Below are 26,711 nucleotides of genomic sequence, written 5' to 3' on the forward strand. Positions count from 1 at the left end.
GACGAGAAGCTTAATATATATCTAAATAAAAGATCAATGGCTTAATGAACTAAAAAATGAAAGATTAGGGGCCTAATAATATTTTTTGCCAATGTTTTAATGTCGTATTTATTAAAATGAGAATATGATTTGATGATCGAATCTCCTTCCCGACATCTAGGGTGTGCATCGGTTTAAAACCGAACTGAAAAAACCGAATACCGAAATTATCAAAATAATTGACACCGTTACTGAACCGAATAACATATAAAACTGAAATAATACCGAACCAAAATATTCAGTTTGATTTGGTTTTAAACCGAAAAACCGAATTTTAGTTAAAAAATAAAAATAACAAATAAAAATCATTATACTACCTCATTAAATTTACCTCAACAATAAAAAAAAAAATTGAATTTCAAAACATATTTATATTGACTTATTATCTCAACAACAATAATAAAAAAAAAAGCTTGTAAACTTAAATATGTGTGTGTATATATATATATAATAATATAATATTATTGGCTCCTATGTTATTAACCTCTCTAGTTCCTATGCATATTGTCGAGCTGTCTGCCATTATTTTCGCAGTAGAATCTGCCTGGGAACGGGGGTGGCACAATCTTTGGATTGAATCGGACTCTGCATATGCGGTGGATATGCTAAACGGAAAGATTTCTTTGGGCCCCTGGAAAATTAGACAAGACTGGCTTCAGTGTTTAGCTAGAGTCTCGAATATGAATTGTAGAATCACTCATATCTATCGAGAGGGTAATCAGGCGGCAGATCAACTTGCCCGTTTTGGCAAAACAGCTTCGGCTATTACATGGTGACATTCGGCTCCTCATTTTTGTCAATCGTCTGTTTTTGACGACTTTGTAATGTTGCTCATGTTCGTTTTCCTTAATTTCTCTCTTTTGAACCTTTTTTTTATCTTTTTTTCCTCCCTTTGTAATTTTCTTTTTTTATTAATAATATTTCGGGTTGATTTGGTGTGTTAGAGGTGCCAACCTAGTTGGGATGTCTAGCCACTTAATCGCGTCCCCAAAAAAAATATAATAATATAATATATAATTCAATGCAGTTCGGTTTTTTTTATATTTTTTATCAATCGAACCGAATGCCGAAATGCCCTTAAAATAAAATCGATACCGAATCAAAATATTTAAAAAAAAAATGAAAAAACGATTTCATTGATTCAGTTCGATATGCGATTTACACCGAATAGATACAAGTTGGGTTGAAAATGCTCCAAACACCTCTATCAATAAATCCAAAGTTCATCCTCCTACTTCTTTTGTAATAAGAAGAAATTCAAAAATTCAAAAAATACTTTAGTATTAATAGTTTGGTGTAATAACAAGATGCTACTACATTAATACTCCTCCTATACTAGCTTTGAAATAAAGATTTAGCATCAGAACTATAAATATTATTCAATGACCTCTTCTGAATTTTTCATTTATTTCTATATCTCATCAAATTTATTACGGGTAAATTACATCCATACCCACTGAACTTTACTCATTTTAACATTATGGTCATTAAACTTCAATTATTAACAGTATGGTCACTGAACTTTAACTAACTCCTCAAGATGACCGTTAACGACCTCAAACTGAAAATATTCAAAAATTAAAATTATTTAAAACGATATTTACTATGAAACCACATTTTTTAGTTTCTAAAATCACATTTTTTAGAGTTTTATCTCTCTCTAAAAATCCAGTCTCTCCCTCCTAACCAAACAACATCTGCATGGCTTCAAAACAAAAATTTTCAAGAATTAAAGTTCCTTAGAATATCATTAAATATTCGAATTTTTTATTTTGAAGCCGTCAACGGTCATTTTGAGACGTTGAGTGGCTACCGGTGTAAAAAAGTGTGAATTTCATCTGAAAAAGTGTTAAACTTTACACTTTTTAACACCGGTAGCCACACAACTTTAACTAATTCCTCAAACTGACCGTTAACGACCTCAAACTGAAACGATACAAAAATTAAAGTTGTTCAGAACGACATTTACCATGAAACCATATTTTTTATTTTCTAAAATCACATTTTTTAGAGTTTTATCTCTCTAAAAATCCAGTCTCTCCCTCCTAACCAAACAACACCTAAATGACCCCAAAATAAAAAATTTCAAGAACTAAAGTTCCTTAGAATTAATTAACTATTCAAATTTTTTATTTTGAGACCGTCAACGGTCATTTTTTAAAGCGTTGAGTGGCTACTGGTGTTAAAAAAGTGTAAAGTTCAATGGTCGTATTATTAAGAATTGAAATTCAGTGGCTATTCGTGTAATTTACCCAATTTATTACACCTAAAAGACCCACTCCCCCCCTCACCAATACCCCCCTTCTCTCTCCTCCAACACTTCCCCCCATTAATGCAACCCCATAAACCAAAACTCTAACAACAATCCTTCCAATCCCACTTCAAAAAAATGAAGAAAAAACTCCCTTTCTTCCTCTCCAAAATCTCCCCCAACATCTACTGTCAACAGCCCCGCACCCTCTCCTTCCGAACCCCAGCCACCAACATGGTTAACCCCATCTACAACTCCGATAAAACACCCCCGGAACCCGATACTCCGGTCGTGGAGTCCTCCGAGAAATCAGTTGAGTCAGTGATAGACGAGTTAAGGTCAGTAGACAGGTTGTTTTTCAAGCCAGAAAACACAAGTTCCATCTTAGAAGAAGGTAATAGAAAGTCACTGAAAGTCAGTGAAACTGATAGAAAGTGTCTGAAATTGAGTGAAAATGGGAGAAATTGTATGAAAGTTAGTGAAAATGAAGATTTTTTCATTGAAATGACAATGGATTCAGAAGATCCTTATCTTGATTTCAAGAAATCAATGGAGGAAATGGTGGAAGCACAAGGATTGAAAGATTGGGGGAGTTTAGAAGAATTACTGTGGTGTTATTTGAAAGTAAATGGTAAAAATAATCATGGTTATATTATTGCTGCCTTTGTTGATTTACTTGTTAATCTTGCTTTTTTTACCTCTGATTCTGGAAATTTTTCTTGTTCTTCATGTTCTTATTCTTCTCCATTATCTCTTTATACTTCTTCTAATTTTTCTGATGATTCTTCTTCTTCAAATCCTTATTGTATTTCTTCGTTAGAAGAAGAAGCGGATGATGATGACGATGATGATGATGAAATTAAAGATGTTAATTAGAAATTTTGATTCTTTTATTTATGCTTAATCTTGTTACTAATTTGATTTTTTTTCTAATGAGAAATGTGTATATTAACTGTTTCTTCTAATATATAGTAGAAAGTATTTTTCTCTCATTTTCTTGATTTTCATGTTCATGGTTAATTTACAGGGTAAATAATTTATTAGTTTTTATAATTTTAAAATACATAGTATATTGTTTAGTTTTTAATTTTGTTATTATTTAACAGTTTAGTTCTTTAAATATTTGAAGGATTAAAATAAAAATTAAGGATTAAATGATATATTATTAAAATATAAAGATTAAATAGTATATTTGTAAAAGTATAGGGACTAATAAGTTATTTACCTTTATATATTATATAGTTTTGGATTGTATGATATTTTTAATATATATTTTTTAAATTAATGTGATATAGATTGCTTGTAGAGATGCTGCACGTGTAATTCAGAAAATGAAGGGAATTGGTTATGAATTTTATGGTTAGATAGAAGTTTTTTTTCCAAAAATTGTATGATATATATATATATATATATATTTTTTTTTTTGTGAAACCGTGAAGCTCTTAGCCTGGTGGTTTGAGAGCTTACCTATAACTAGGGAGGTCATGGGTTCGAATCACATCCGGGTGGGGTGGAGATTTTTCTTTCTTCTTTAATGTAAATGCATTGTACGCAAATTTTTTTTAAAATATATATATATATATATATATATATTTAAAAACCTTCAATATTAATTTATTAATGTCAATTAGAAGAAAAATTATTAGAAGCACCTGGTTTGGATGATATATTTTGCTATGTGTAATATGATTCACGTATATTATAAAAGGTTTCACTATTTTATTTATTAAGTGAGGTCATAATTCACATGTCCAAAGGTGAATTGGAAGTCCTACAAGTGATTGGAAAACCAGATGCTTAATATAAACACTCCAATTAGAGTGAACTCAATATGGTAAAAAAGGCTCTTGTGGCACTCCATTGTCAATTCTATAATGGGTCGAGACAGTATTAATTTTGTTCACTCAGATAATGTCATATAAGTTCAATTGCTGATGTAACATCATTTGAGTGGATGAACCAATACTGATCTCGATCTACAGTAGTATTTTTTTTATAAATGAAGTAATATGCAAATCATTTTGTAAGTCCTTCCGTAATCTCTAGACTTTCTATGGCCCTCGATACCCATGTTTTCCCTAAACTTTTTAACCAAAAAAATTAATTAATTTTATAATTTATCTGATTGCTCGTTCGAGATTATTAGGTACTTTTAGGTTGACTTTCACCCCATTAAAATTTACTGCATATATTAAAACTCAAATTTGAGATCTCTAGCTTCAACGATTTAACAACCTTAACAATCAAGTCAACAATAAATTGCTTAATTATTATTATTATTATTATTATTATTATATATTTTATCTGATTTCTCAATTCGAGCCTCTTTAGACACCGTTTAGGTGAATCTTCTCCCAATTAAAGTTTTCTATGTATTCTAGGATTCGAACTCGAGATCTAGTTTAAGTGACTTTAAACGCTCAAACCAAAATTATTATTATTTTTTGCTAGGTATTCATAGAAAATCTTTTATAATAAGAATTAATTATATCATGTGGGATATAATTAAGACATGATGAATCATAATATATAAAAATATAACTTTGTACTATATATTATAAAAAAAATAAGATTGATTAATTTAATATTTAAGAAGTAGTAGAAGCTGGGTTACTTCAACGGCATGTAGTATTAAAGAGGGACAGATTTCCAGGAGCTAAAAAAGCATATTATATAAATATAAAAATAAAATCCCATGCTATAGAAATCACAAAAATGGAAAATTAATTAATTAATTAATTAAAAAAAGATTGAGTGACATCTAACCATTGAAATAAGACTGACAAGATTGGACAAATCATGACCGTTGGTTTTAAAATAAAGACAGTCAATGTCAATTGATAGGTACCATTCCAGCGCAGAATTTTGGCATGGTCCTTATTTGCATTTATCGTCCCAACCCTAAATTTCTTAGTATTTCATTTTGTGCTATATATATACATATATGTTTATGTCTCTATGTGAGGCCATTTTGAATTATGGGGATATAATTGTTTTAAAGATAAGTCCTAAACTTATTATAATAATAATATCGATGTATTCGAATAGTATTCGAGATCCTTCTTTTTGGTTTGACACAAGAATAACAGCAAGTCAAAGAGAGGTCTAGTGTCTGGTGAAACCGCTCTGATGTTTAAGTTAACAAATATTGAAGGAAGATTCAGAGTATTGGTAATGACTATATATACGTACCTCATATATGGATCATATATTTTTTCTATTTATAGTGTGTACTAAGGGTAATTTTCGTCGTTCTGGGAATTCGCTCCAACGAGTCATTGGATATGTGTTGGCCTCCGGCTGGCTCAGACTACGACGTCGTCAGCTAGTGTACCATGTCATGTACGTAACAAGCGTTCTTCTAGGTGTCATGGTTTCATTGGGCATGCGGCTTTCGGATTCATTGGGCATGCGGCCTTTGATCCAACGATTGTCTAGTTGTATGGCTGCTGGGATGGACAATGTAGATTCTTCTACGTGGCCAAAGGATGCCATTCACATTTTCAGAGGATTACTTTTTTAGATTGGACGACTTTTATGAATCCTTTAAATTCAAAGTGTGACTTGATCCATATGTAAAAAATGTTTTCATGGAATATTTCTTAGGATATCAGAACGTGTTATTCTAAGTTAATAAAAAAAATTATTTTTAATTTGAAGTAATTTTGGATTTAAATAATGATATATCAAGCAGTAATTATGGATTCAAGTAATAGGACTTACAAAACAAAACTTATATAGGCCTAAAGACGGAGGAAGAAGACGTGTCGACACATCTCCAAACCGTCGGGAACACTCCCTTATAGGGGTGGCCATAAATCATAATAAGCACTACCTCTCATTAAGTCCTAGATAATTCATCTTCACCCTTTCATTCCTAACTCCTAAGTAGGGTTTTTCTTAACCCAATTTTCATATAGTTGGAGTTTATTTTTGCATTCTAAAGGCTAACTCTACCATTCCATTGGTTCAAAATTACTCAATATTGAAAACTTTAAGGATAAAATGTAACAATTTGGCCCCGTTTTGGCCCAACTCTAAGACCTTGGGTCTCGACTTTAAATTGCGTCTATCTATTTTATAAATTTACATTACTAATAAACCTCAATCACTTTCTTTCAATTTCTAACGTGAGATTCAGTTCATTTTTGTCCCTTAGTCCCGCTCATTGCTTAGCCTTTCTACAACGTCACCCACTCCGGACCGGATCCTTACATGCCTACTAACTTCCGTCTAATTCGTTCCCAAACCAAACGTAGTACGTGGAGAGTCGGCTCTGATATCATTATAACAGTCTGGCTCACTAGAATGTAGATATTGTCCCCTTTTAGCCCAAATCCAAAACTTTGGGCCTTATGGCTTTAAAACAGTTCTACATATATTAGAAATCCACCTTACTAATAAGCCTCATAACTCCATCTCTAAGATTCACTGTATTTCTAACCACATCACCTTCCTTTACAACCCTTCTTTACTCAAAATTTCTATCCCAACACCACTCATTCCGTATTGGTCATTACCGGGCCACCAACTTCTAACTAATTCGTCCCAAAACCAAAAATCATACGTAGAGAGTCAGTTCTGATCATACCAATTTTAAGTCTCTGCCCCAATACCATGTAAATATCGCCCACTTTGTCCCATATCCAACAGACTGTATTTCACCACTTTAAAAAGCTTCTACATATATGAGAAATCCACCTTACTAATAAGCATCTCTCACTCTCTCAATTTTCGACGTGAGATTCAGTTCATTCCTGTCTCCATCGTCCAATTTAAGTATCTGGCCTAATACCATATAAATATTGTCCTCTTTGACCCAAATCCAAGAGATTGTATTTGTTTTAAAAAGCTTCTACATATATTAGAAATTCACTTTACTATTAAGTCTCAGTGACTCTCTTTCTCTCTCAATTTTCAATCTCAGATTCAGTTCATTCTTCCCTCCATTGTTATTCTGTAGGCTCGTTCCTTCCTCAAACCTTCTGTACCAACACCACCCACTCCGAACCGGGACGTTGTTGCATAAAATTTCACCATTTTTTACATTATTTCAAATTTAGATCATATCCTCTTTAAAATATGTCTTTATTAGGCAATTTTGAATATATTTGTATTTAAGTTATTAATAAGTAGATTTAGATGGGGCAAATAGAAACAAGTGAGTAAAAGAAAACAAAAAAAAAAAAAAAAACCCACCTGCAATTGTTCAGCTTTGTAAATGAAATTAGGCTGCCAAGCTAAAATATGTTCATATAAAACAAATTAAAAGTTCTTTCAATAATTGAAAAGAAAAAGAAAAAAAACCAGTAGTATAATTTGTTTGGATCCATGTGTTGTGTTTTTTTTTAACCAATCTATAAAGTTGAATCTCTCTATTTTTTCTTACTTTAGGAAACTAAATGTTGAAGAAAAAAACAAGATAAAAAGTATAAAATTAAACTCCGTAGTTTGGTCGATTTGCGGGTAATACGTGGTGTATAACTTTTATTCTATTTTATAATTTGGTGTACAATCTTCAATTTTGTACATAAAACTGTATAAGCTTTTGGTGACCTCCCACTAAAGTGTATAGACGGTAATTATGATCGGTTAACGCGCATCTCTAAAAGCAAAATTGAGGACGTAGCGCGTTGACGTGGCATGTTGATCGCTCAACTTTTGACTTTTAGGGAGGTCAAATTGCCAACGTGACGCTTTGACTGGTCACAATTACCAGTTGTACACTTTAGTGGAAAGTCACCAAAAGTTTATACAGTTTTATGTGCAAAATTGAAAATTGTACATCAAAGTGTGAAAAATGACAAAAGTTGTATATCACGTATGTAGTTTACCCGTCGATTTTTGCAATGAAGTTTTTGAGGTTTAAAAGTTTATAAACAGAGATTTTGTACTTTGTATAGTTTACAAACTCAGTCATTTTGTTAAAAGAAATTGTTGTTGGTTGTGACTATTTAGGGGTAACTTACATCTATGGCCACTGAGCTTTACTCATTTTCATGACATGATTATTAAATTTCAAAACGTAACATAAAAGCTACTCAATTTTACATTTTCTAACATTTTGGCAACTAAACTTCAATCAATGCCTCAAAATAACTGCTGACGATCTCTAAGAAACTTTAATTCTTCAAAATTTTCGTTTTGACGTCTTTCAGGTGTTGTTTGGTTAGCAGAAAGAAAATGATTTTTTAGAAAGAGAAAGTTCTAGAAATTATGATTTTGGAAAATAAAAAATGCGGTTTCATGGTAAATTTAGTTTTAAACAACTTTAATTCTTGAACATTTCCATTTTGAGGCGTTAGTTAAAGTTTAGTGTCAATAATGTTAGAAAATGTAAAATTTAGTGACTTTTATAATACGTTTTGAAGTTTAGTAGTGATACCGTAAAAATGAGTAAATTGCAATGGCCATAGGTATAATTTACCTGGTTATTTATTCTAAAAAGGGTCGCTCCTTACTCAGACCTTCTATCCCAGCGCAACCCGCTCCGGACCGGATCGTTACAAAAATGGCTCAAATTTATTATGTCGTTCATTGCTTATAAAACATCAGGGCCGAGCTTGATACATCTACGAAGAGAATAAAAAGTCTTAACTGTAACTAAACTCCGATCAGGATTTCAACGAGGGTCCCTAATGTAAGTATTAATTAGTCCTTAAATGTCATTCTTAATTTATAAATTAACCAATATAAATAGTAGCAATCAAGATTTCTAATTTGTCCTAAAGTAGTGATTGCTTAATCTTTCATTCACAAGTCAAAATTAGTATAAAATTACATAAATAGCATTATTAATTGCAAAAGTGGGGCCTCAATTTACCTATCCTAATTCACAAATATACACATAATGATTATGAAAGCACAACTGTGTTAAGATTATTTAGTAGTTAATATTAATTGATCCCAATTAATTAACTTTTTTCTTAATCAATTTGTGGGGTTTAAGATGTAGTTAAAATAAAGGCTTAAAGTGTTATTTAGCTTCCGATTTATTTAAAATTTTATCATTTGGTCCATGATCTATTGTTCGGTTATATTTGGACCATGAACTATATAAATTGGTGAAATTCCACTCAAATTGAATGAAGACTCGACAAAACTGTTATCCTCTAACATGTGATGATATTTTGACACATGGACTTGACACGTCGCATGTCTTAAAGTTTATGTTCCACATATATATTTTCTTATGTGAAAATAATTAATTAGATTAAAAAAATAAAAACAAATCCTTAAACTAAAATTTATGAAGTTTAAGTGTTAAACTATAGTTATTTAAGTCTCTATTTATATTGAATGAAATGACATATAATAAAATAGGATTAATTTCAAAATAAACATTGTGGTTACACGTTATTGCAGATGGGTACATCTATTTTTTTTTTTACAAACTGAATTTTATGGTTTGTAAAATTTTCATTTTTTGTTGACTTTACCAAATTTGGCCGATAACGACATCAAAATAAAAAATTTCAAGAATTAAATAATATTTTAAACAACTTTAATTCTTTAACTTTTTAGGTTTGAGGTCATTTATGTGTTGTTGGTTTTTTATGAGAGAGAAAATTAATATTTAGAGAGAGAAAACTTCAAAAAATGATGATTTTGAAAAATAAAAAACGTGGTTCGATAGTAAATATGATATTAAACAACTTTAATTCTTGAAAATTTTCATTTTGAGACCGTTATCGACCAAATTTGACAAAATCAACAAAAAAAAAAAATTTGCAAACCACAGTTCGGTTTATAACAAAAAAACCACAAGTACCGATCTGCAAAAACGTGTAACCACAGGATTTAATTTAAAATTAACCCAAATATTAATTGGGAAGTTTATACAAAAAAATAAACTTGAGGGACTTAAAATGCATTTTGCTTAAAATAAATTAAAAATTGAAATCCTGATTTAGTTTAAATGGCTAGAGCACGTTATTCAAAATACCAATTTTTAATTAGTCATAATTAAAACCTGAAATAATCAATTTTAATAACATTATTATAACAGTATAATACTCCTGTTATAGTATTAAATATGTGACTTCTCGATAATTTCGGTCATAGATAGATGCCCGGAAAATCAATCCTAGAGCTAAAGATTCATGTCTCATTGAGAACCTTCTAAACCTTGTGCCATATTCATTTTTAATTCTTAAGTTTCTCAATTATCAATGCACTCATTATATAATAATGTTGTTATTGGATTATATGCTTAATGATTATATAATATATATAAACGAAACTATTCACTCATAGTATGATCATTAAAAACAAAATCGAAACAAAAGATCGGGAAAAAATACCACCAATATGCTTGCGTATAAGAAGCTCTGAATTGAGTAAGAGAGTCAGCAGTGGTATTACCCTCTCGGAAAACATGGTTAGTGCATATGTACTAGTTTTATATTAAGATCCAAAGACAAGTCGTCCAATCCCGAATCAATTCCCAATGTGCGGCAGTCGAGCGAGTCAAAAGTATATCCATTACATGTTTAGAGTCATACTCTACCTAGAGCGAGAATTAGTGATGAGCATACACAACTTCAATAGAAAAAAGGATTGTGTATATTTTTGCATAAAATGCCTACCTGTAATCAAGAGGAGATGTAAAACACGCCTTGTAAAAAACCTCTTCAAGTTTTGAACACATCGAATGCACCAGCAATCAAGGAAATGCTCGAAGAAGGGCTAAAAGGTCCGGTCAAGTTGATCTCAAGATCTCCAGAGATCTTGATAGAGGCCAGGAATTCAAGCCTGGCATTTGGTGCTATCTGGAAATGGTAGAGGTTGAATTCCTTTAAGACATTAACAATTTTGTTTGAGATAGGACATCACAACCCTATTTCATCAGTAAAGTATAACACCTACAGGTGATCGTCGAAGCTGGAAAAAACCTTGTGCTCTTGGATTGGAAGGCTTGCCTCCATTAAATTAAGCTCGGAGGTGGGCAACCATTGTGTTTATGAGTTCTTAAGCAGTTAGAGTCAAACCTAGTCCCAAACTTGCAGATTTGTTTGTTTGGAAGTAACGGGTTTCTTATTAACATCCTTCAACTTTCCGACGTCTTTATCGAATTTCGATTTTTTTGGTGCCATAGTAGTGTTGTAGATCTTTACAAAGGGGGTGGAATCTTCGAAGTTTCCTATGGCAGTAGATTTCTTAGAGTTTTTTGACGTAATCCTTCCATACAACAAAAGAAAACAAAGAGGAAGAAGAAAAAAGAGCCAGATACTAGCTTCTGAACAAAAACTTTGTAGAAAGCTTTAAGAAAGTAGAGAGTGTAGAAAAATCCTCACATGACTAGTCTTCTCCTTTATAAGCTTCAGAAAGAGGAATTGGAGGCGGTACAATAAAGAATGTGGTTATTAATCATGACATTGTCTTAAAGACACTCAAAGATCGAAACAACATCAAAACTACACTTATTAATGACATCGATCAAATGGAAAAGACACGTTGAGTTGACATCTCTATGGAATTTAGAACCATAGTCGTCAATATAGGCAGGGTGACATCATGTTTCAGCTTCACATGGTCTGTCAGCAATAAATCACTCTTCCACGCTTACATCATTTGTTCTACCTACGTTTCCTAAAAAGTGAACAATAGGCGCAAAACACATTAAAACAAGAAATTTAATCGAAGAATGTTTTCATCTTGCGTCATTCCCAAAATCTAACTTCGGTTAGGCATAAGCTGAAATTTCAACTACAAAACCCCTTTTCGGATTATCCACTGCAACGAAACCCTAAATCACTCCGGCCTGTCGATTTTGGGATGAGAGACATATGATATCATACACGAAAATGGTATCACCTCACCCCATTAGGGAGATGGTGAGATTCTATTTAGTAAAATAAGCCTTCTCGGCATAATTATCGCATTACGTGTTCCCAATATGAGAATCCTTCTCAAAACAGTAATTGCCATCACGACATGGACCAGTCAAGGAAGACCTCAGGATCACACACATTCTACTCTAGTCTTGTGCCTTGATTTACGGAATAACAGTTAAGACCAGTGCAATCGTTTCAGGTTGACAGTGCACCTCCACCGTTAAGTAGATGCCACTAGGACTTCGACTCATTTAGGGTGCACAATCCTATACTCCTATAAATAAAAAGGTACACATTATGCAAACATTCTCCTTGCTCAGCTTTCAAACATACTTAGAGATTTTGTCTAACCAAGCATCGACCTAAGGGTGTTAGAAATAAATTTAATAGTTCTTGAGCAGAGTTACTATTTTTCTAAGGAACCCTGGGTCCGTCCGAAGGCTTAGCCAATACCTCATGCGGCGCCCAGGTTTACCCGAGTCTCGGCTAGCCAACACCATCCGAAGGGGTCTATCTCCTTTTAACCGTAGGCATCCCGTCAATTCATATATCCGTAATCCGTCTCGTAGGGGTTTATCGTGGTTATACCTCGATATATAGATAACTCGCACTATAGGCCCACCCAAAGTGTTTGCCGGGATTCCCCCCGAACGGAGACATCCGCCTCCCTTCCCGAAGGCCGGATGCCTGACTCTCCTAGTCCCTAGTGGATTAGGGTGGATCACTTAAATCAGTCCCAACAACTGGCCTAGGGGTTGGCGGAGATCCGACGCCTGAGACCTTGTCCCCCTATAGTGTTTCTTATGCCGACTCCACGCCTTCCTCTAGTAGACACACATATGGTCCATACACCACTCGCCAATATTCTCCCCCAGTCGACATAGTCGACGGGTCCGTTCTTCCCACCGCTACCGCAATTCCTCGTTGAGGGCACTGTCTCGAGTTACACCTATTGATCCATACGAGTTAACACAGGGATCCAAAATCCTAGTCTTAAACTAATCAATCATTAGCTTACTTTGCTAGTTTTTAATTAATTAGATCAGCTACAAACTTAAACCACTTAATTGATACCTTAGATAATATAAAATCCTAATAAGCTTAAAACTAATGTCGTCTTCCCATTAAAAATGTATTTGTTAACGGGTGTAAGCACAATGTATGAGTTTGTCACGTTTTCGAATATAAAAACGTATTTGAAAATCACTGAAATCACAAGTTTTTTTTTTTTTTTTTAGTTTCACCTATAAAATTGCCTAGCTATATTAGTTCAAACATCAATACCATAAAAACTGATAATTAAATTAAATGGATTTTAACTGTTATGTGATTTCTTCAAAAGGGTCCAGACTTTCTTGCCATGTTTTCCTCTTCGATTTTTGGAATTCCTATTTAATTATTGCAATTACGTAAATTGCAAATCTCAAGAATAACAAAAAATTTAGTTTTTCTAAGGAAATGTTGTTACTTTTAAGCTCATAAAATTATTTAAAAGAAGCATATTATTAAATAACACTCCTACAATATAACATATTAATTTAAAAGAAAATATTGATATAAAATCATGTTCGTTTTACTATACTATAAAAAAAAAAAAAAAAGTTAGTTTTACCATTAATTATTGATTAACCTTATCAATTAATCAATTAATGTTCGTTCGGAGACCTTGGGCCTCTCAAGCTCCTAGAAACGAGCCCCATCAGTGAGTACTTTATCCGAATAAAGGTGTGCGACATGGTCGATGAAAGGGGTCAGTAGAGGTGGAGTCTTATTTAGCATCTTCTGCCTCGTGATTGCATTAATTTGTTGGTCGCAGATTTGCTTTGTAACCCTTCGCATCGCATTAATCAATGTTATTGGATTGGAATTAGTTCTGCCCGCTTTTCAGTCAAGTCTGTATATGGTCTTATTCGCGAGGAAGGTCTTGGTTGTGTGCTTAGAGGTTGGGAGCGTATTTGGAAATGACATTGGGCCCAAAGAATACGTAGTTTCCTATGGCTGGTTATGAAAAGCAAGCTACTTACAAACCTAGAGAGAAAGAGAAGACATCTTGATGTGGTCTACGTCATCTACTCCCTTCATGAGGGGTCCATTATCCACGTTTTGAGGGACTTCTTTTTGGCGCGTTCAATTTGGCTTCAAATCCTTTCCCATTATGATTTTTGGGTTTTTATTGCATCGAACGAAGCTAATTGGTTCTACGACAACCTGAGGCCGATGAATCTTTTCTCCTACAACGACTGACATCTTGTTTTTGCGATTTCTTGTTGGCACTTATGAAAAAATAGGAATCTTGTTATGTTCCAACAGTCTAAGAGATCTATTATGAAGATTGTACAAAGCATTAAGGCGACGGTTAATGACATCATTGATAGTAATTGAGCTTTCTTTAAGGATTTGGTTGCGCATAAACCCAATAGAGAAGATGTTTTGGTTAGGTGGAGTCCTCCAGGGTCCACTTGAGTCAAGCTCAATATAGATGATGTTGTTAAATGGAGCTCTTTCTTAGATGCGACTGGTGGCCTTATCGTGATAGTAAAAGTGACTGGGTTCAATGTTTTGCTAAGAATGTGGGTGTCTGCTCAGTGGTTAAGCCGAAATTATGGGATGTTATGGAAGGGTTCAGACTCTCTTGGTCACTGGGTTACAAAAAATTCCTTTTAGAAGTTGATAGCAAGTTGACCATATTTCTTGGCAACCTTATTCCTTCTAACGAGGTTGCTTCTCTAGTGAAAGACTATTGTGGAGCTTATTGGTAAGGAGTGGAGGATTTCTCTTCACCACATCTATAGAGAAGGAAATAGAAGTACGGATTGGCTAGCCAACTACGCGAATTCTCTACCCATTGAAGTGCATATCCTCAAAGGTGAGCCTCAGGATTTAAGGAAGATTTTGGAGCAAGAACTCATGGGCGTCTCCATGCCCCGGTTTTGTGTCCTGTAGCTTTGTGATGCACCGTTGCTTATAAAAAATGTGGATTTCAGTAGTTAAATATTTTGAGTTTAAATTAACTCTAGTTAAGAGATGATTCACGATGAGTCTCGAACCAATTAATTAGATAAATAATTAAAAAAATTACTGATTAAAGCTCTACTTCATGAAATTTAATTTTATTATATGATTTTAATATAATTTTATTATATGATTTAAGAATCAATTGCATATAATTTTATTATATGATTTAAGAATCAATGTATAACTATTTTAATATAGTAAAATTTAATTTGCTCATGGCATAAAAACAATTACACTGCAGGTTTTTACTTGTCAAATCCTTGGGAGTGTTTATAAAAGAATAAAAAAAATTTAATCTAGATTGGCGTGGTGATTAATGGGAGATAACGAGCCATTAATGAAATTATCATTTTCCAAGAATTTTAATTTTCACAAAAATCTGTGGTAAAAACATTATAGAAATTGGTGTATTTCTGTCAATTTCTTTACTCAATTTTTGCATTAATTAACTTTCACATGATTCAATGAAAATATTCAGTTTGCTCTTATTTCTACTATTATTTCGAATAATTGGTTCAGGATTCGTTAAATATACTTCTTAGATAAAAAAAAAGCAATTAAAATTTCGAGAAAAATAATAATAATTAAATCCTTGAACTTTACATGTTTTAATGATCAAATTCATAATCAATTATTTTTTCATATTGAGTATTTAATCACTGTTTCTGTCATGTCCTTTGATTTTTCTGTCAAGTTTGGACGATATGCATTTCGGCCTATTGATATAGACAAATAAAAATAAATTTTTTGTATTTTTTATTTATAAAATTTGTAGTTTTGGGTCTTCTCTGGTCCTGTTCTTTATCACTTAATTTCAGTAACAATCAGTTCAGTTCAGTTCAGTTCAATTCAATTCAGTTCAGTTCAGTTCAATTCAGTTCAGTTCAGTTCAGCATTCAGTTTCAGTATTCAGTAATTTATCATTATTTATTATATTATCATTATTTATATATAATTTATTATAATAATAATTATTATTTATCTATAATTTATCATTATTTATTATTATTATTATTATTTATAGTTTATCATTATCTATAAATTAAATAAAAGTCAAGAAATTATAGTTTATTAAAGTATATATGGTTTAATAAAAAAAATAAAACTAAAGTATGCATCCATATTTAAAAATTAGGAATTGCATCGATATTATGAATTATTTCTCAAATTTATCCAATTTATCAATGTTAGGGATAAAATTCCACCATTTTAGACGTTAGAGGTAAAATTACTTCTGACCCAAAATGTTATTTTTGCACTTTAACCCTTAATTAAAATAAAAAGTTAAGAGTTTGTATTCATATGAAGATTTGTATTTAATTTCATAGGCTTTAAATTATATATAAATTTGTGTTTGTATGTAATTTGTATTTTTAATTTAAATTAGACTTATTTTTATTTAATTTCATAGGCTTTTATCGAGCCAAGATTTTATCATCCCGGGCTTTTATTTGATATTCAATTTAGTTTTATCTTTAATAATATATTTATTTATTATTGATATTATTAAATTTATTAGAACCATTATTATTATAAGTTAATTAATGTCCAATATTATCATGAAAATTATTTTAAAGTCTAATATCATTATTATTGTTAAGTTCGGTTAAGTTCGGTTAAGTTCGGTAGCATTCAGTTAAGTTCAGTAGCATTCAGTTAAGTTCAGTATTCAGTTAAATTCAGTTCAGTATTCAGCAGTATTCAGTTCAGTTCAGTTCAGTTCAATTCAATTCAATTCAGTTCAGTTCAGTTCAGTTCAATTCAGTTCAGTTCAATTCAATTCAGTTCAGTTCAGTTTTTTTCAGCGATAAAGAACAGAGTCTCTCTCCCTTATACCTAAATGTGTATTACGATTTGTTTAGACTTGTAATTATTTCTGTAATCATTGCATTTTTAAGATTTAATTTTTATTTTAAAAAAAAATATATTTGGATTTGGGCAGACACCTCTCCTATCCATGCTTAAGAATGACTTCCTACCCATGTCCAGGAATGGCTCTAAATATACTAGTACAAATAATATAACAGACAGAATTCTCCGAAAACTGTGGGAATCCAAATCGATGAGGTGAAATATCACCAAATTATTTGGATATAGAAAATTTTTACCTTCCAAAGTTAAATTTGGATACTATCCTAAACCGTCAAGATCTCCAAAAAAAAAAAAAAAAAAAAAAAAATCCAGAAGTATGTATTAAATACTTCAAATTTAAAAGACTTCATATGAATATATAGATTTTGTATGTCTTGAATTGACACTTATGCCCTTCTAAAAGTAATGGGCTTGTTTCTGTAGCCAATTGGGCCTTTCTTGGTGGGTTTAAGCCCTAGATGGGCTTTAGCATCTGTTGAATCTAAAGGAAATTAGATACAAAAACATATTTTACGAAAAATTTATGGTTATATTAAATCTTATTTTCAATTTTATCATTAGTCAAATTATCAATAACTAATTAATTTTAGTAAAATTAATTAGTTATCTTTAACTAATTAGTAAAATTAGAATGGTGTTATCTTTTACTTTATTATATTTCTAAAATAAAAATGAATCTATCTGATATTATACAAATAAAAATTATCAATTTAGTTAAAGTCAAACTATTATTATCATTTGTGATGTTTATGTAAAATAAAAACCTTGAATCTAAATAATTAATACACACATTAAATGGGAAAACGGAAAAATGACAAAAAAAACATGAAAATTTGAAACAACGAGAACGTACAAAAAAATATAAAAATTGGAAACGAGAAAAACTTGATTCACCCATGATGAACTCTTCCTCATTGATGGACCCACAATTCACGTTAAAACCATCCAGATAGGGTTGTAAATGAGCCGAACCACTGACGTTTGGCTCGATAAAAGCTCAATTGTGTTCGTCTCGATTTATAAACGAGCTGAGTTTGAGCACGAGGAATCTCGGCTCGAAAGTTTGGGAGCAGACTCGATTATATGTTCATGAACAAACTCACGATGAGTAAAATCGATTATAATGTTCATTAACACGCTCGTGAGCAAGCTTGGTTCGATTATGTTAATAATAATATTTCTATAAAGGGAAAATATAAAACAACGTAGTTTTGTGCAAAATTTAGTTTTATAGGTTTCAAAACTATGTAGTTTTGTGTTAAAAAAATTCAAATCAATATAATTAATGAGTTGTTCGCGAGTGAAATTCATTAACTGAATTAACGAGCTGCTCACGAGAAAAGCTCGTTAACGAGCTCACGAACAGAACGTTGAGCTCAAACTCGTCAATTTTCTGATGAGCTGAGCCTGAGAAGGCCAAAGCTTGACTCGCTTGGACTACAACCCTACAACCAGGGCATCCCCCCCCCCCCCTCTTACAGTCCCTATTAGCTTGTAGTTGTAAAAGTCTCGCTTCTTTGTCCTCTGAACTTGTTCAAAAAGCTTGATTGACCTCTTGAACTTTTAAAGTATCTCGATAGCTACTTCAACTTGTTTAAAATATCATGATAGCTCCATAAACCTACTTAAAAATATAGTCAATTAATCACTCGACTGCAAAGAAGTAAGCTGCACGGGTTTTGAAATGTTATTACATAATTTATAAAATAGATTAAAACATTTTTATGAAGTTCTTGCTTATTCAACTCTAAATCATGTCCTCTCTCATACTAGAGTCTTATAACTCGACTTTGGTCGTTTGACTTTTCCAATGTGCTTGTAATAAATATTCCGCATGCAACTTGCTTCTTTGCAACCAAGTGTTACTTGACTATATTTTAAATAAGTTTAACAGCTACCGATATTTTAAGCAAATTCATGGAGCTATCGAGATACTTTAAAAATCCATGGTGCCAATCTAAGTTTTTTTTGGACAAATTCAGAGAAAATGATGTATTAAACCTTTTATTTAATTGGCATAATGCCCATTTGGATCCCCAAACTCAGGCTTAAAAAGTCAATTAGGACCTTAAACTATCAAAATCATCAATCAGGTCCTTGAACTAAGCAAAAATCATCAATTGAGTCCCAATTCTAAACAAAAATCATCAATTGAAGCCTCATAAAAATCATTCGGCTGAACAGCTTTAGACGCTCTTTTCCAAACCCATTTTGAACTAATACAAAGATTATTATAGTCTACTCACTCTGTCTCATTTTATTTGTCTTTTAAGGTTTCTACACATATTAAGAAACCTATTAATTAGCCTAAAAAGTAGTTAAATATTACATTATTACCCTCTTGCAATTAATTGTTAAATTTCTCTGCAAATTTCTTTCCTTTTATTATATGAGGACAAAGTTGGAAAAAAACACATTTAATGCTCATTGAAAAGTGTAAAACGTCAAATAATTTGAAACAATTTTTTTCCTCAAAATGACAATTATTATGAAATGGAGGGAGTATATTAAATGGCCACTGATTTTAGGATAGAATGAGACTCAATTAATGATTTTTGCTTAGTTCAGAAATGTAATTGATGATTTTGATAGTTTAGCGTCCTAATTAACTTTGAAGCTTTAATTTGGGGAACCATAACACCTATTTAATTTAACATAATTAAGGGGGTGTTTGGTAGCTCATTTTCATACTACTGTTTCTCTTTTCACTTTAAAAATAAAAGTTTTAGGTGTTTGGTTAGTAATCTCCTATTTGCCTTTTACCTATGAAAATTAGCTTTTTACAAAAGCAGAGAGTCCATACTTTTTGAAAAATCAGTTTTTTCTAATAGCAAGCAGCAAACCAATAACAGCAAACAACAACAGCAAACATGAGATAAAACAAACTGGACCTCTAACATTAAAATAAGAACAGAATTAACAATATACTCCACTTATTTATTTTTTTGAATTCCTAATGACAATCTTTAACTATTAAAGAAACTATTCATTATTTAAGTTTTATGTCAGAAAATAATAAGAAGAATTAAAGAAGAGAGGGGAGTTTGGTGAGAAAGTCAGCCCATTGCTACAAAATTTAGAGCTCAGATTTGAATTTGACAAAAAGAAAGAAAGAAGGCTTAATACATCATTTGCCCCCTGAACTTGTCCAAAATGGTTGATTGGCCCTCTGAACTTTCAAAGTGTCTCAATAGCCTCCTGAACTTGCATAAAATGTTCAGTTAGCCCCCTGAACTTGCATAAAATGTAATCAATTAATCACTCGGTTGTAAAAAAAGTAAGTTAAATGCGGAAGATATGTTGCACGCATCTAAAAAAAGTAAAATGACCAAGATCGGGGTATGCGATTATAATATTAGAGAAGAAAATGTTTTATAATTGAATAAGTAAGAAATTCTTTTTTAACATGTTTTAATTTATTTTGTGAAGTATGTAATAACATTCTAAGGCACGTGTAACATATCTTCCGTATTTGACTTGCTTTTTTACAACCGAATGATTAATTGATTACATTTTACGCAAGTTTAGGGGGCTAACTGAATATTTTATGCAAGTTCAAGGGGCTATCGAGACACTTTGAAAGTTCAGGGGGCCAATCAACTATTTTAGACAAGTTCAGGGGGCCAATCAACTATTTTAGACAAGTTCAGGAGGCAAATGATGTATTAAGCCAAGAAAGTAGTCCAATCAACTATTTTAGACAAGTTCAGGGGGCCAATCAACTATTTTAGACAAGTTCAGGGGGCAAATAATTAAAGTTATTATTAAACATGATTTTGGGGGATTTTCTTTTATCTTCATTATTAATGCTCCATCTCCATTATTAATTAACATGATTTTGGGGAATTTGAATTTGATAAAAAAATATTTTATTCTTTAGAAAATTCTTTTTAAAAAAAAAATAAGATTAATACAAACAACTTTCTAAATTGAAACAATAAATAATATGGTGGAATTTTACGTTTTTTTTTTACTATTTTTACAGTTTATGAACTAAATTGATATTTAAATTCATTTTACACCATTTCAATTTGATTTTCGGACGTGTGTTTTGTCAATATATAAATATAATTTGAAAAAATAAAAAAATGCTCTTATTTTCATCAATTACGTAAAAGTTTAATTTTAAATACTTTGTTTTGTAAAAAAAACATAACACATACTTCTATTTGCAAACTTTTAAATCACGGATTTCTATTTGCAAATAAGGTAAACCACGAGCATTTTTTTCGTACTTTGCTTTTTATTTTATGTCTAAAGGATTACTTCCAAATATTTTTTTTTTTGAAGAAAGTATTAATTTTTTGTTTCTTTAAAAAAATATTAATGTCTTTTCACCCTCTCAAGGTATATTATTTGGGAAAATTACATAGAAAGTCATATTTTAAAAACTATTTACAACTATGTTAAGTCATAATTTTGGATTATGTCAAATTAGTAAAATAAGTACTTTTAATATATTTTAAGGATTAAAATTTATAAATTAGGGTTTATGATTTATGAATTGGAGTCTAGAATTTTTAAATTATGGTGCAAATCATAATATATAGAGATTAATGATATATTAAGAATTAAGTTTAGTGATACAGTTAAACCTCGATAAATGAATATTCGATAAAGTAATAACCTCGATTATATAATAAATTCTTCCGGTCCCGACTTGGGCCAATGGACTAAAGTAATAACCTCGCTAAATGCATTAAGTAATAAAAAATATTTAAATCCTTAAGGGCCCAATGAAAATATAAAGTAATAATTATTAAATTACATACAATATATATATATATATATATATATATATATCAATATAAATACCCAAGAGTTTATAAAAAAAAAAACAAGACCTATAATTGTGCCTATAATTATGCTTATAATTATTTGATTGATTTGTAATTACACTAATGTGATAATTACAAATCAATCAAATAATGGCCCTGTTTGGTAAAGAGCGTTTTGGGATAAAAAGAGCGGTTTTGACCAATTTTAGAGGTTTGACCACTGAAACCGCTGATTGGAGTGTTTGGTGGAGAGAGGTTTGGGAGAGAGTTTTGGGATGAAAACGCTAATTTAGAAAAAGCTCTTAAAATGAGCTTTTTCAATTAGCGTTTTGAAATATTAAAATTAATGGACTTCTTTAACCCTAATAGATAGACTCCCTCTTCTCCTGCGCCAAAATTAATGTCCTTATTCGTCTTTTTGCACAAACCGCTATTATCAATCAGCTAATTTTTACCAAACAGGTCTACACAAACAGCTAGTCAAATCAGCTAATGTAATCAGCTAACAGCTAATGTAATCAGCTAATTCCCAAACAGGGTCAATATATTTCCTAAACAAAATAATTACATATCTAATGAATATTTATCAATAAATGAATAATTTATTAATTTATCGATAAATGAATAATTTATTCATTTATCAATAAATAAATAATCTCGTTTAATGAATATTTTTTTCCCAGTCCCAAGGATATGCATTTATAGAGGTTTTACTGTATGAATTAATTGTAATTTTGTATTTAATTATGATATTCATGACCCATTTTATTTCCCTTTAAAATCCTTGCTAACATGGGCCTTCTATACCTTGGCCGAATTCATAATAAGCTATTGGGTCCAATAGATAATTATTGCTGGACCAGTTTGGCCCATTCAAGTCAGTCGTTTTTCAATTTTCAGTTTTCAAACTTTTTTAGAATTCAGTTTTAAAAAATTATCTACGTGACATAATAAAAAAAAAAAAACATTAAACAACCATAATATCTGTAAAATAAAATTAAGAACTCTCTCCATTAAAATTTAAAAAACATTGAGTGTTGATCTCGTTTCGTAAAGCTCGTGTGCTGACTTGTTATTATTCCGCTTGACATGAGTAAAGCTCAAATCATAAACTTAAGTTCTCTTTTCTGCAATATCTTCTACCAAAAATTGCAACATGTCAACAAGGTTTTTAACATCTGATTCCATCAATACTGTAGTGAAGTCTGCCTCTGCTACAATTCGAAGACATTCCCTCAATTCTACTGTTTCTGCTATCTCTGGGCTCAGATATGGACCTAACGGAACCCCAACAGTCAAGATAACCTTCCTTTTGTCGTCTCGGATTACCGTTCCACAACCACCATAGACTTCTTTATCATGACGGAACAAAGCATCAACATTCATTTTAAATTTCATAGGCGAAGGGGACTGCCATTTCACCAGCGAGACAACAACTTCTTTAATGCCATCATCAACACTTGCCACTAAAGTCCATTTCTTTACCGGAGATTCAGCCCGAGCAACACAATTTCCACTCCCCCTACTATGTCCTTCTCTAAATCTCATGTTCCGTTCAAACCATATTAATCAAACTGTAGTAGGAAAAATCGAAAATAAATTCCTAGGCAAAGACTTGAATACCAGTCCCAAACAGTCCACTACATTACCCCCATGACATTTATTCGGTCTCTAACTATCTTGAAAGCATTTCCACTCCTCACTCGCCCTCTTACGGAATTTTAATACATGGATATGTCAAGTAATAATTCGAATTATGTCAAACTAAGTAAATTATTTTTTAATATATTTTAAGGACTAATGTTTATAAATTATGGATCTGGGATTTTTGAATTTGGATCTAAAATTTAGGGTCAAATGCATGAATATCATAATTAAGTACAAAATTACAACTAAGTTATATCACCAAACTTAATTTTTAATATATCACTATTCTCTATATATTATGATTTTACACCATAGCTTAAAATTTCTAGACTCCAATTCATAAATCATAAACCCTAGAAAATATATTCTAGACTTCTAATTTATAAATTCCAATCCTTAAAATTTTAAAAGTGCTGATTTTACTAGTTTGATATAATCCAAAATTATAACTTGACATAGTTGTAAATAGTTGTTAAAGTATGAATTTCTATGTAGTTTTCCCTAAAATTTATAAATTAGAGTATAAATGTGTACGTTATTTGTGATAAATAAAAAATAATGGTATATTGAAAATTAATTTTTATACTATGATTTAATAGTAACAAATCTAAATAATAAAGTAAAATGGGCTTTTTAAATAGAAGTTGGACCCAATAGAACTGTTCATGGGTTGGATGGTCCGATAAGAGTTGGGCCTAACTGGATATGACACTTAACTAATCTAATCTAATCCATACTGTATTTAAATTGGATTTGGGCTGGGCTAGGGTTACTAGACTAAGCTAAGGAAATTGATTTTTTTTTCTAATATTTATATTAAAAAATAAATTAAACTATAAATATAAACAATAACAAAAGAAATAAAAAAATCAATTAATTTAATAAAAATGAACATAATTTTAAATAAACAAAAAAAAAATAACATTGATCAAAATAATAATAAAAATTGAATCTAGACAAAAGAAACATATAAAAATTGAATCTTGAAAAAAAAAACACATAAACATTGAATTTTATATATATATATATATATATATATATATATATATATATATATATATATATATATATATATATAAAAGGTTTTTGGGATTAATTCTGAATTTAACTAATAAAGTCATCATAAAGCCAAAGAATAATGTAAGTTATATGTGAAAGATGTATTGCATGCATCTTAAAATATTATTACATAATTCTGAGAATGTATTAAAACATATTAAAAATAAAATTTTTACTTGCTCAATTATAAAATTTATCTTCTCTAATATTAGGACCGAATATCCCGACTTTGGCTGTTTTACTTTTCTAATGTGCGTGCAACATACCTTTCACATGTAACTTATCTTTTACAACTGAGTGATTAATTGATTATATTTTACGCAAATTGAGGGGGCTATCTGAACATTTATGCAAGTTGGGAGACTTTCGAGTCACTTTGAAAGTTCAGGGAGGCCATCAAGCTTTTTTGACAAATTCAGGGGGCAAATGATGTATTAAGCCTAAGGCCATCTCCAACCATCAACTATATTTTTCCTACTCCATCTTCAATTATACAGTAACACTTCTCCAACCATCTACTTCATTTATAACTCTAAAAGGAATATTTCTATTAAAAAATAATATTTTTTTTAGGTAATTTCACTATATTTCTGACCAGGACCATACTCTATTCTTTTCTTTTGCTCGAGACTTCTCATCAATAGAAGATAGTTGAGCTAATTCGGCTTCCTTTCTTGCTCCTTACTCCCTTTAATCCGGATTCCTTCTCTCGGAATGACGCCCCTCTTTCCAATGGTACTATAATTCCTATTCTTAGCTCTTCATTCCCTCTTTTGGGGAACAAGGGGAAAGGCAGGGTAAAAGGCTAGGAAAGAGGATGGTTACGAGATTACAGAAAAGGGTTCGGGAACAAGGATAGGAAAGAGGGCAAGAGGGCAAGAGGGTGGTGTAGAGGTACCGGGTCAAAGGCTCCTATGTGGCCGGAGTTTCGAAGAAGAAGACTATGTTGCTGTTTAAGCATCTCCACGGCTCATCTCTTCTCGAGAATCCATACATCCCTTATCAATGTATGGATAATCCATTTTCTGAAAGATCCTGGCTTTCGTGCTTTGGTGAATCTCCGCCCAGAACCTGGATTGTAGCCTTGCACATTCTTCTGTCAGGCTTTGAATGGTCTCCTGATGGAAAAGAAAAGGTCTTAGTGGTTTAAATTGTTTATTGAAGTAATCCAAATCCATTGTCGAACCCTACTAAGCGGAATATGGAGGTACTTATGGCCGAGCGAGCCGAATACTGATTGGGTCTGATTTGTTTGCTTACTGATTGGGGGAAAGGATCCGCCCTTTAGTCTTTAGTGAGGACACCTCCCCGATTTTTTTCAAATGATTTGGTCATGTGATCTTTTTTTTCTTCCTTTCTTGGCTAGCGTTACCGAAAAACCGAAAGCCAAGTGTTCCGATTGTCCCGAGGGATCTCGTTTCGGGGGTAGGTGCTTATGTCCCTTTCCAAGTAAGATGTAGCTTTCTCTCTTGCTATCTTATCTTGTTGCAAACTTGACTCGCATGTGTGAAGCATATGACTAAATATTATATTAATTTTACAAAACGTTTATCATATTAAATGATATTTTTATTCTTAAACAATCAGTAAATAGAGTAAGACATTTTGATACTTTATATATAGAGTATCAAAAGCATTACTCTAAAAATAGAGTAAGATTTTAGAGTACCATTGGAGTATACATTTACTATAAAAATAGATTATGGAGTATGGTTGGAGTGGCCTAACTATTTTATGTTTCGAGTTGAGCGGAGTTAATTAGATCGGTGATCAGAAAAGTTTGGATAATTTCCAAAGTTTAATTTGTCTCAGTAAAATCACTTAAAATGCGTAGTTACATTTTTTTTAATATGCCAGTTGATGTGACGTTGAGATGCCACGTCAATAATTTCAACAAAAAGATGATTGCAAAACATTCAAAGTGACTTTATTGGAGTAAAAGTAAACTTAAATGATTCTATCGAGACAAATTGAACTTTTGCAATCTTTTGATGATATTATCGAAGTTTTAGTGACTGCCAATATTAATTAACCGATTTGCTTCGACTTCGTTCCATGGATGTTCCTTGGAGTATTCGACAAGAGTGGTTGCACTGTCTCAACATTTGCTCTAGGATGAACATTATTTTTACTCACATCTTTAGAGAAGGGAATCGCGTTGCTGATGCTTTGGCAAAGTTTGGAGTCTCTTCCTCCGTGATCAATTGGTGGCCT

General features: G+C 31.5%; 1 protein-coding gene across 1 annotated transcript; it reads left to right on the forward strand.

Moving 5' to 3' along the window:
* The first annotated feature begins 2,353 nt into the window (after window positions 1-2,353).
* On the forward strand, window positions 2,354-3,247 carry LOC136209401 (transcription repressor OFP15-like). Its single transcript, XM_066000855.1, has one exon. The coding sequence runs from the start codon at window positions 2,429-2,431 to the stop codon at window positions 3,164-3,166; it is 738 nt and encodes a 245-aa protein (XP_065856927.1). The 5' UTR covers window positions 2,354-2,428; the 3' UTR covers window positions 3,167-3,247.
* Window positions 3,248-26,711: the final 23,464 nt, after the last annotated feature.

The sequence above is a fragment of the Euphorbia lathyris genome, chromosome 10 (assembly GCF_963576675.1).
Source record: "Euphorbia lathyris chromosome 10, ddEupLath1.1, whole genome shotgun sequence".
In the NCBI taxonomy this organism is placed as follows: Eukaryota; Viridiplantae; Streptophyta; class Magnoliopsida; order Malpighiales; family Euphorbiaceae; genus Euphorbia; species Euphorbia lathyris.

Excerpts from the sequence above, each read along its gene's own strand:
- LOC136209401 (XM_066000855.1), top strand. The coding sequence starts at position 2,429 with ATGAAGAAAAAACTCCCTTTCTTCCTCTCCAAAATCTCCCCCAACATC.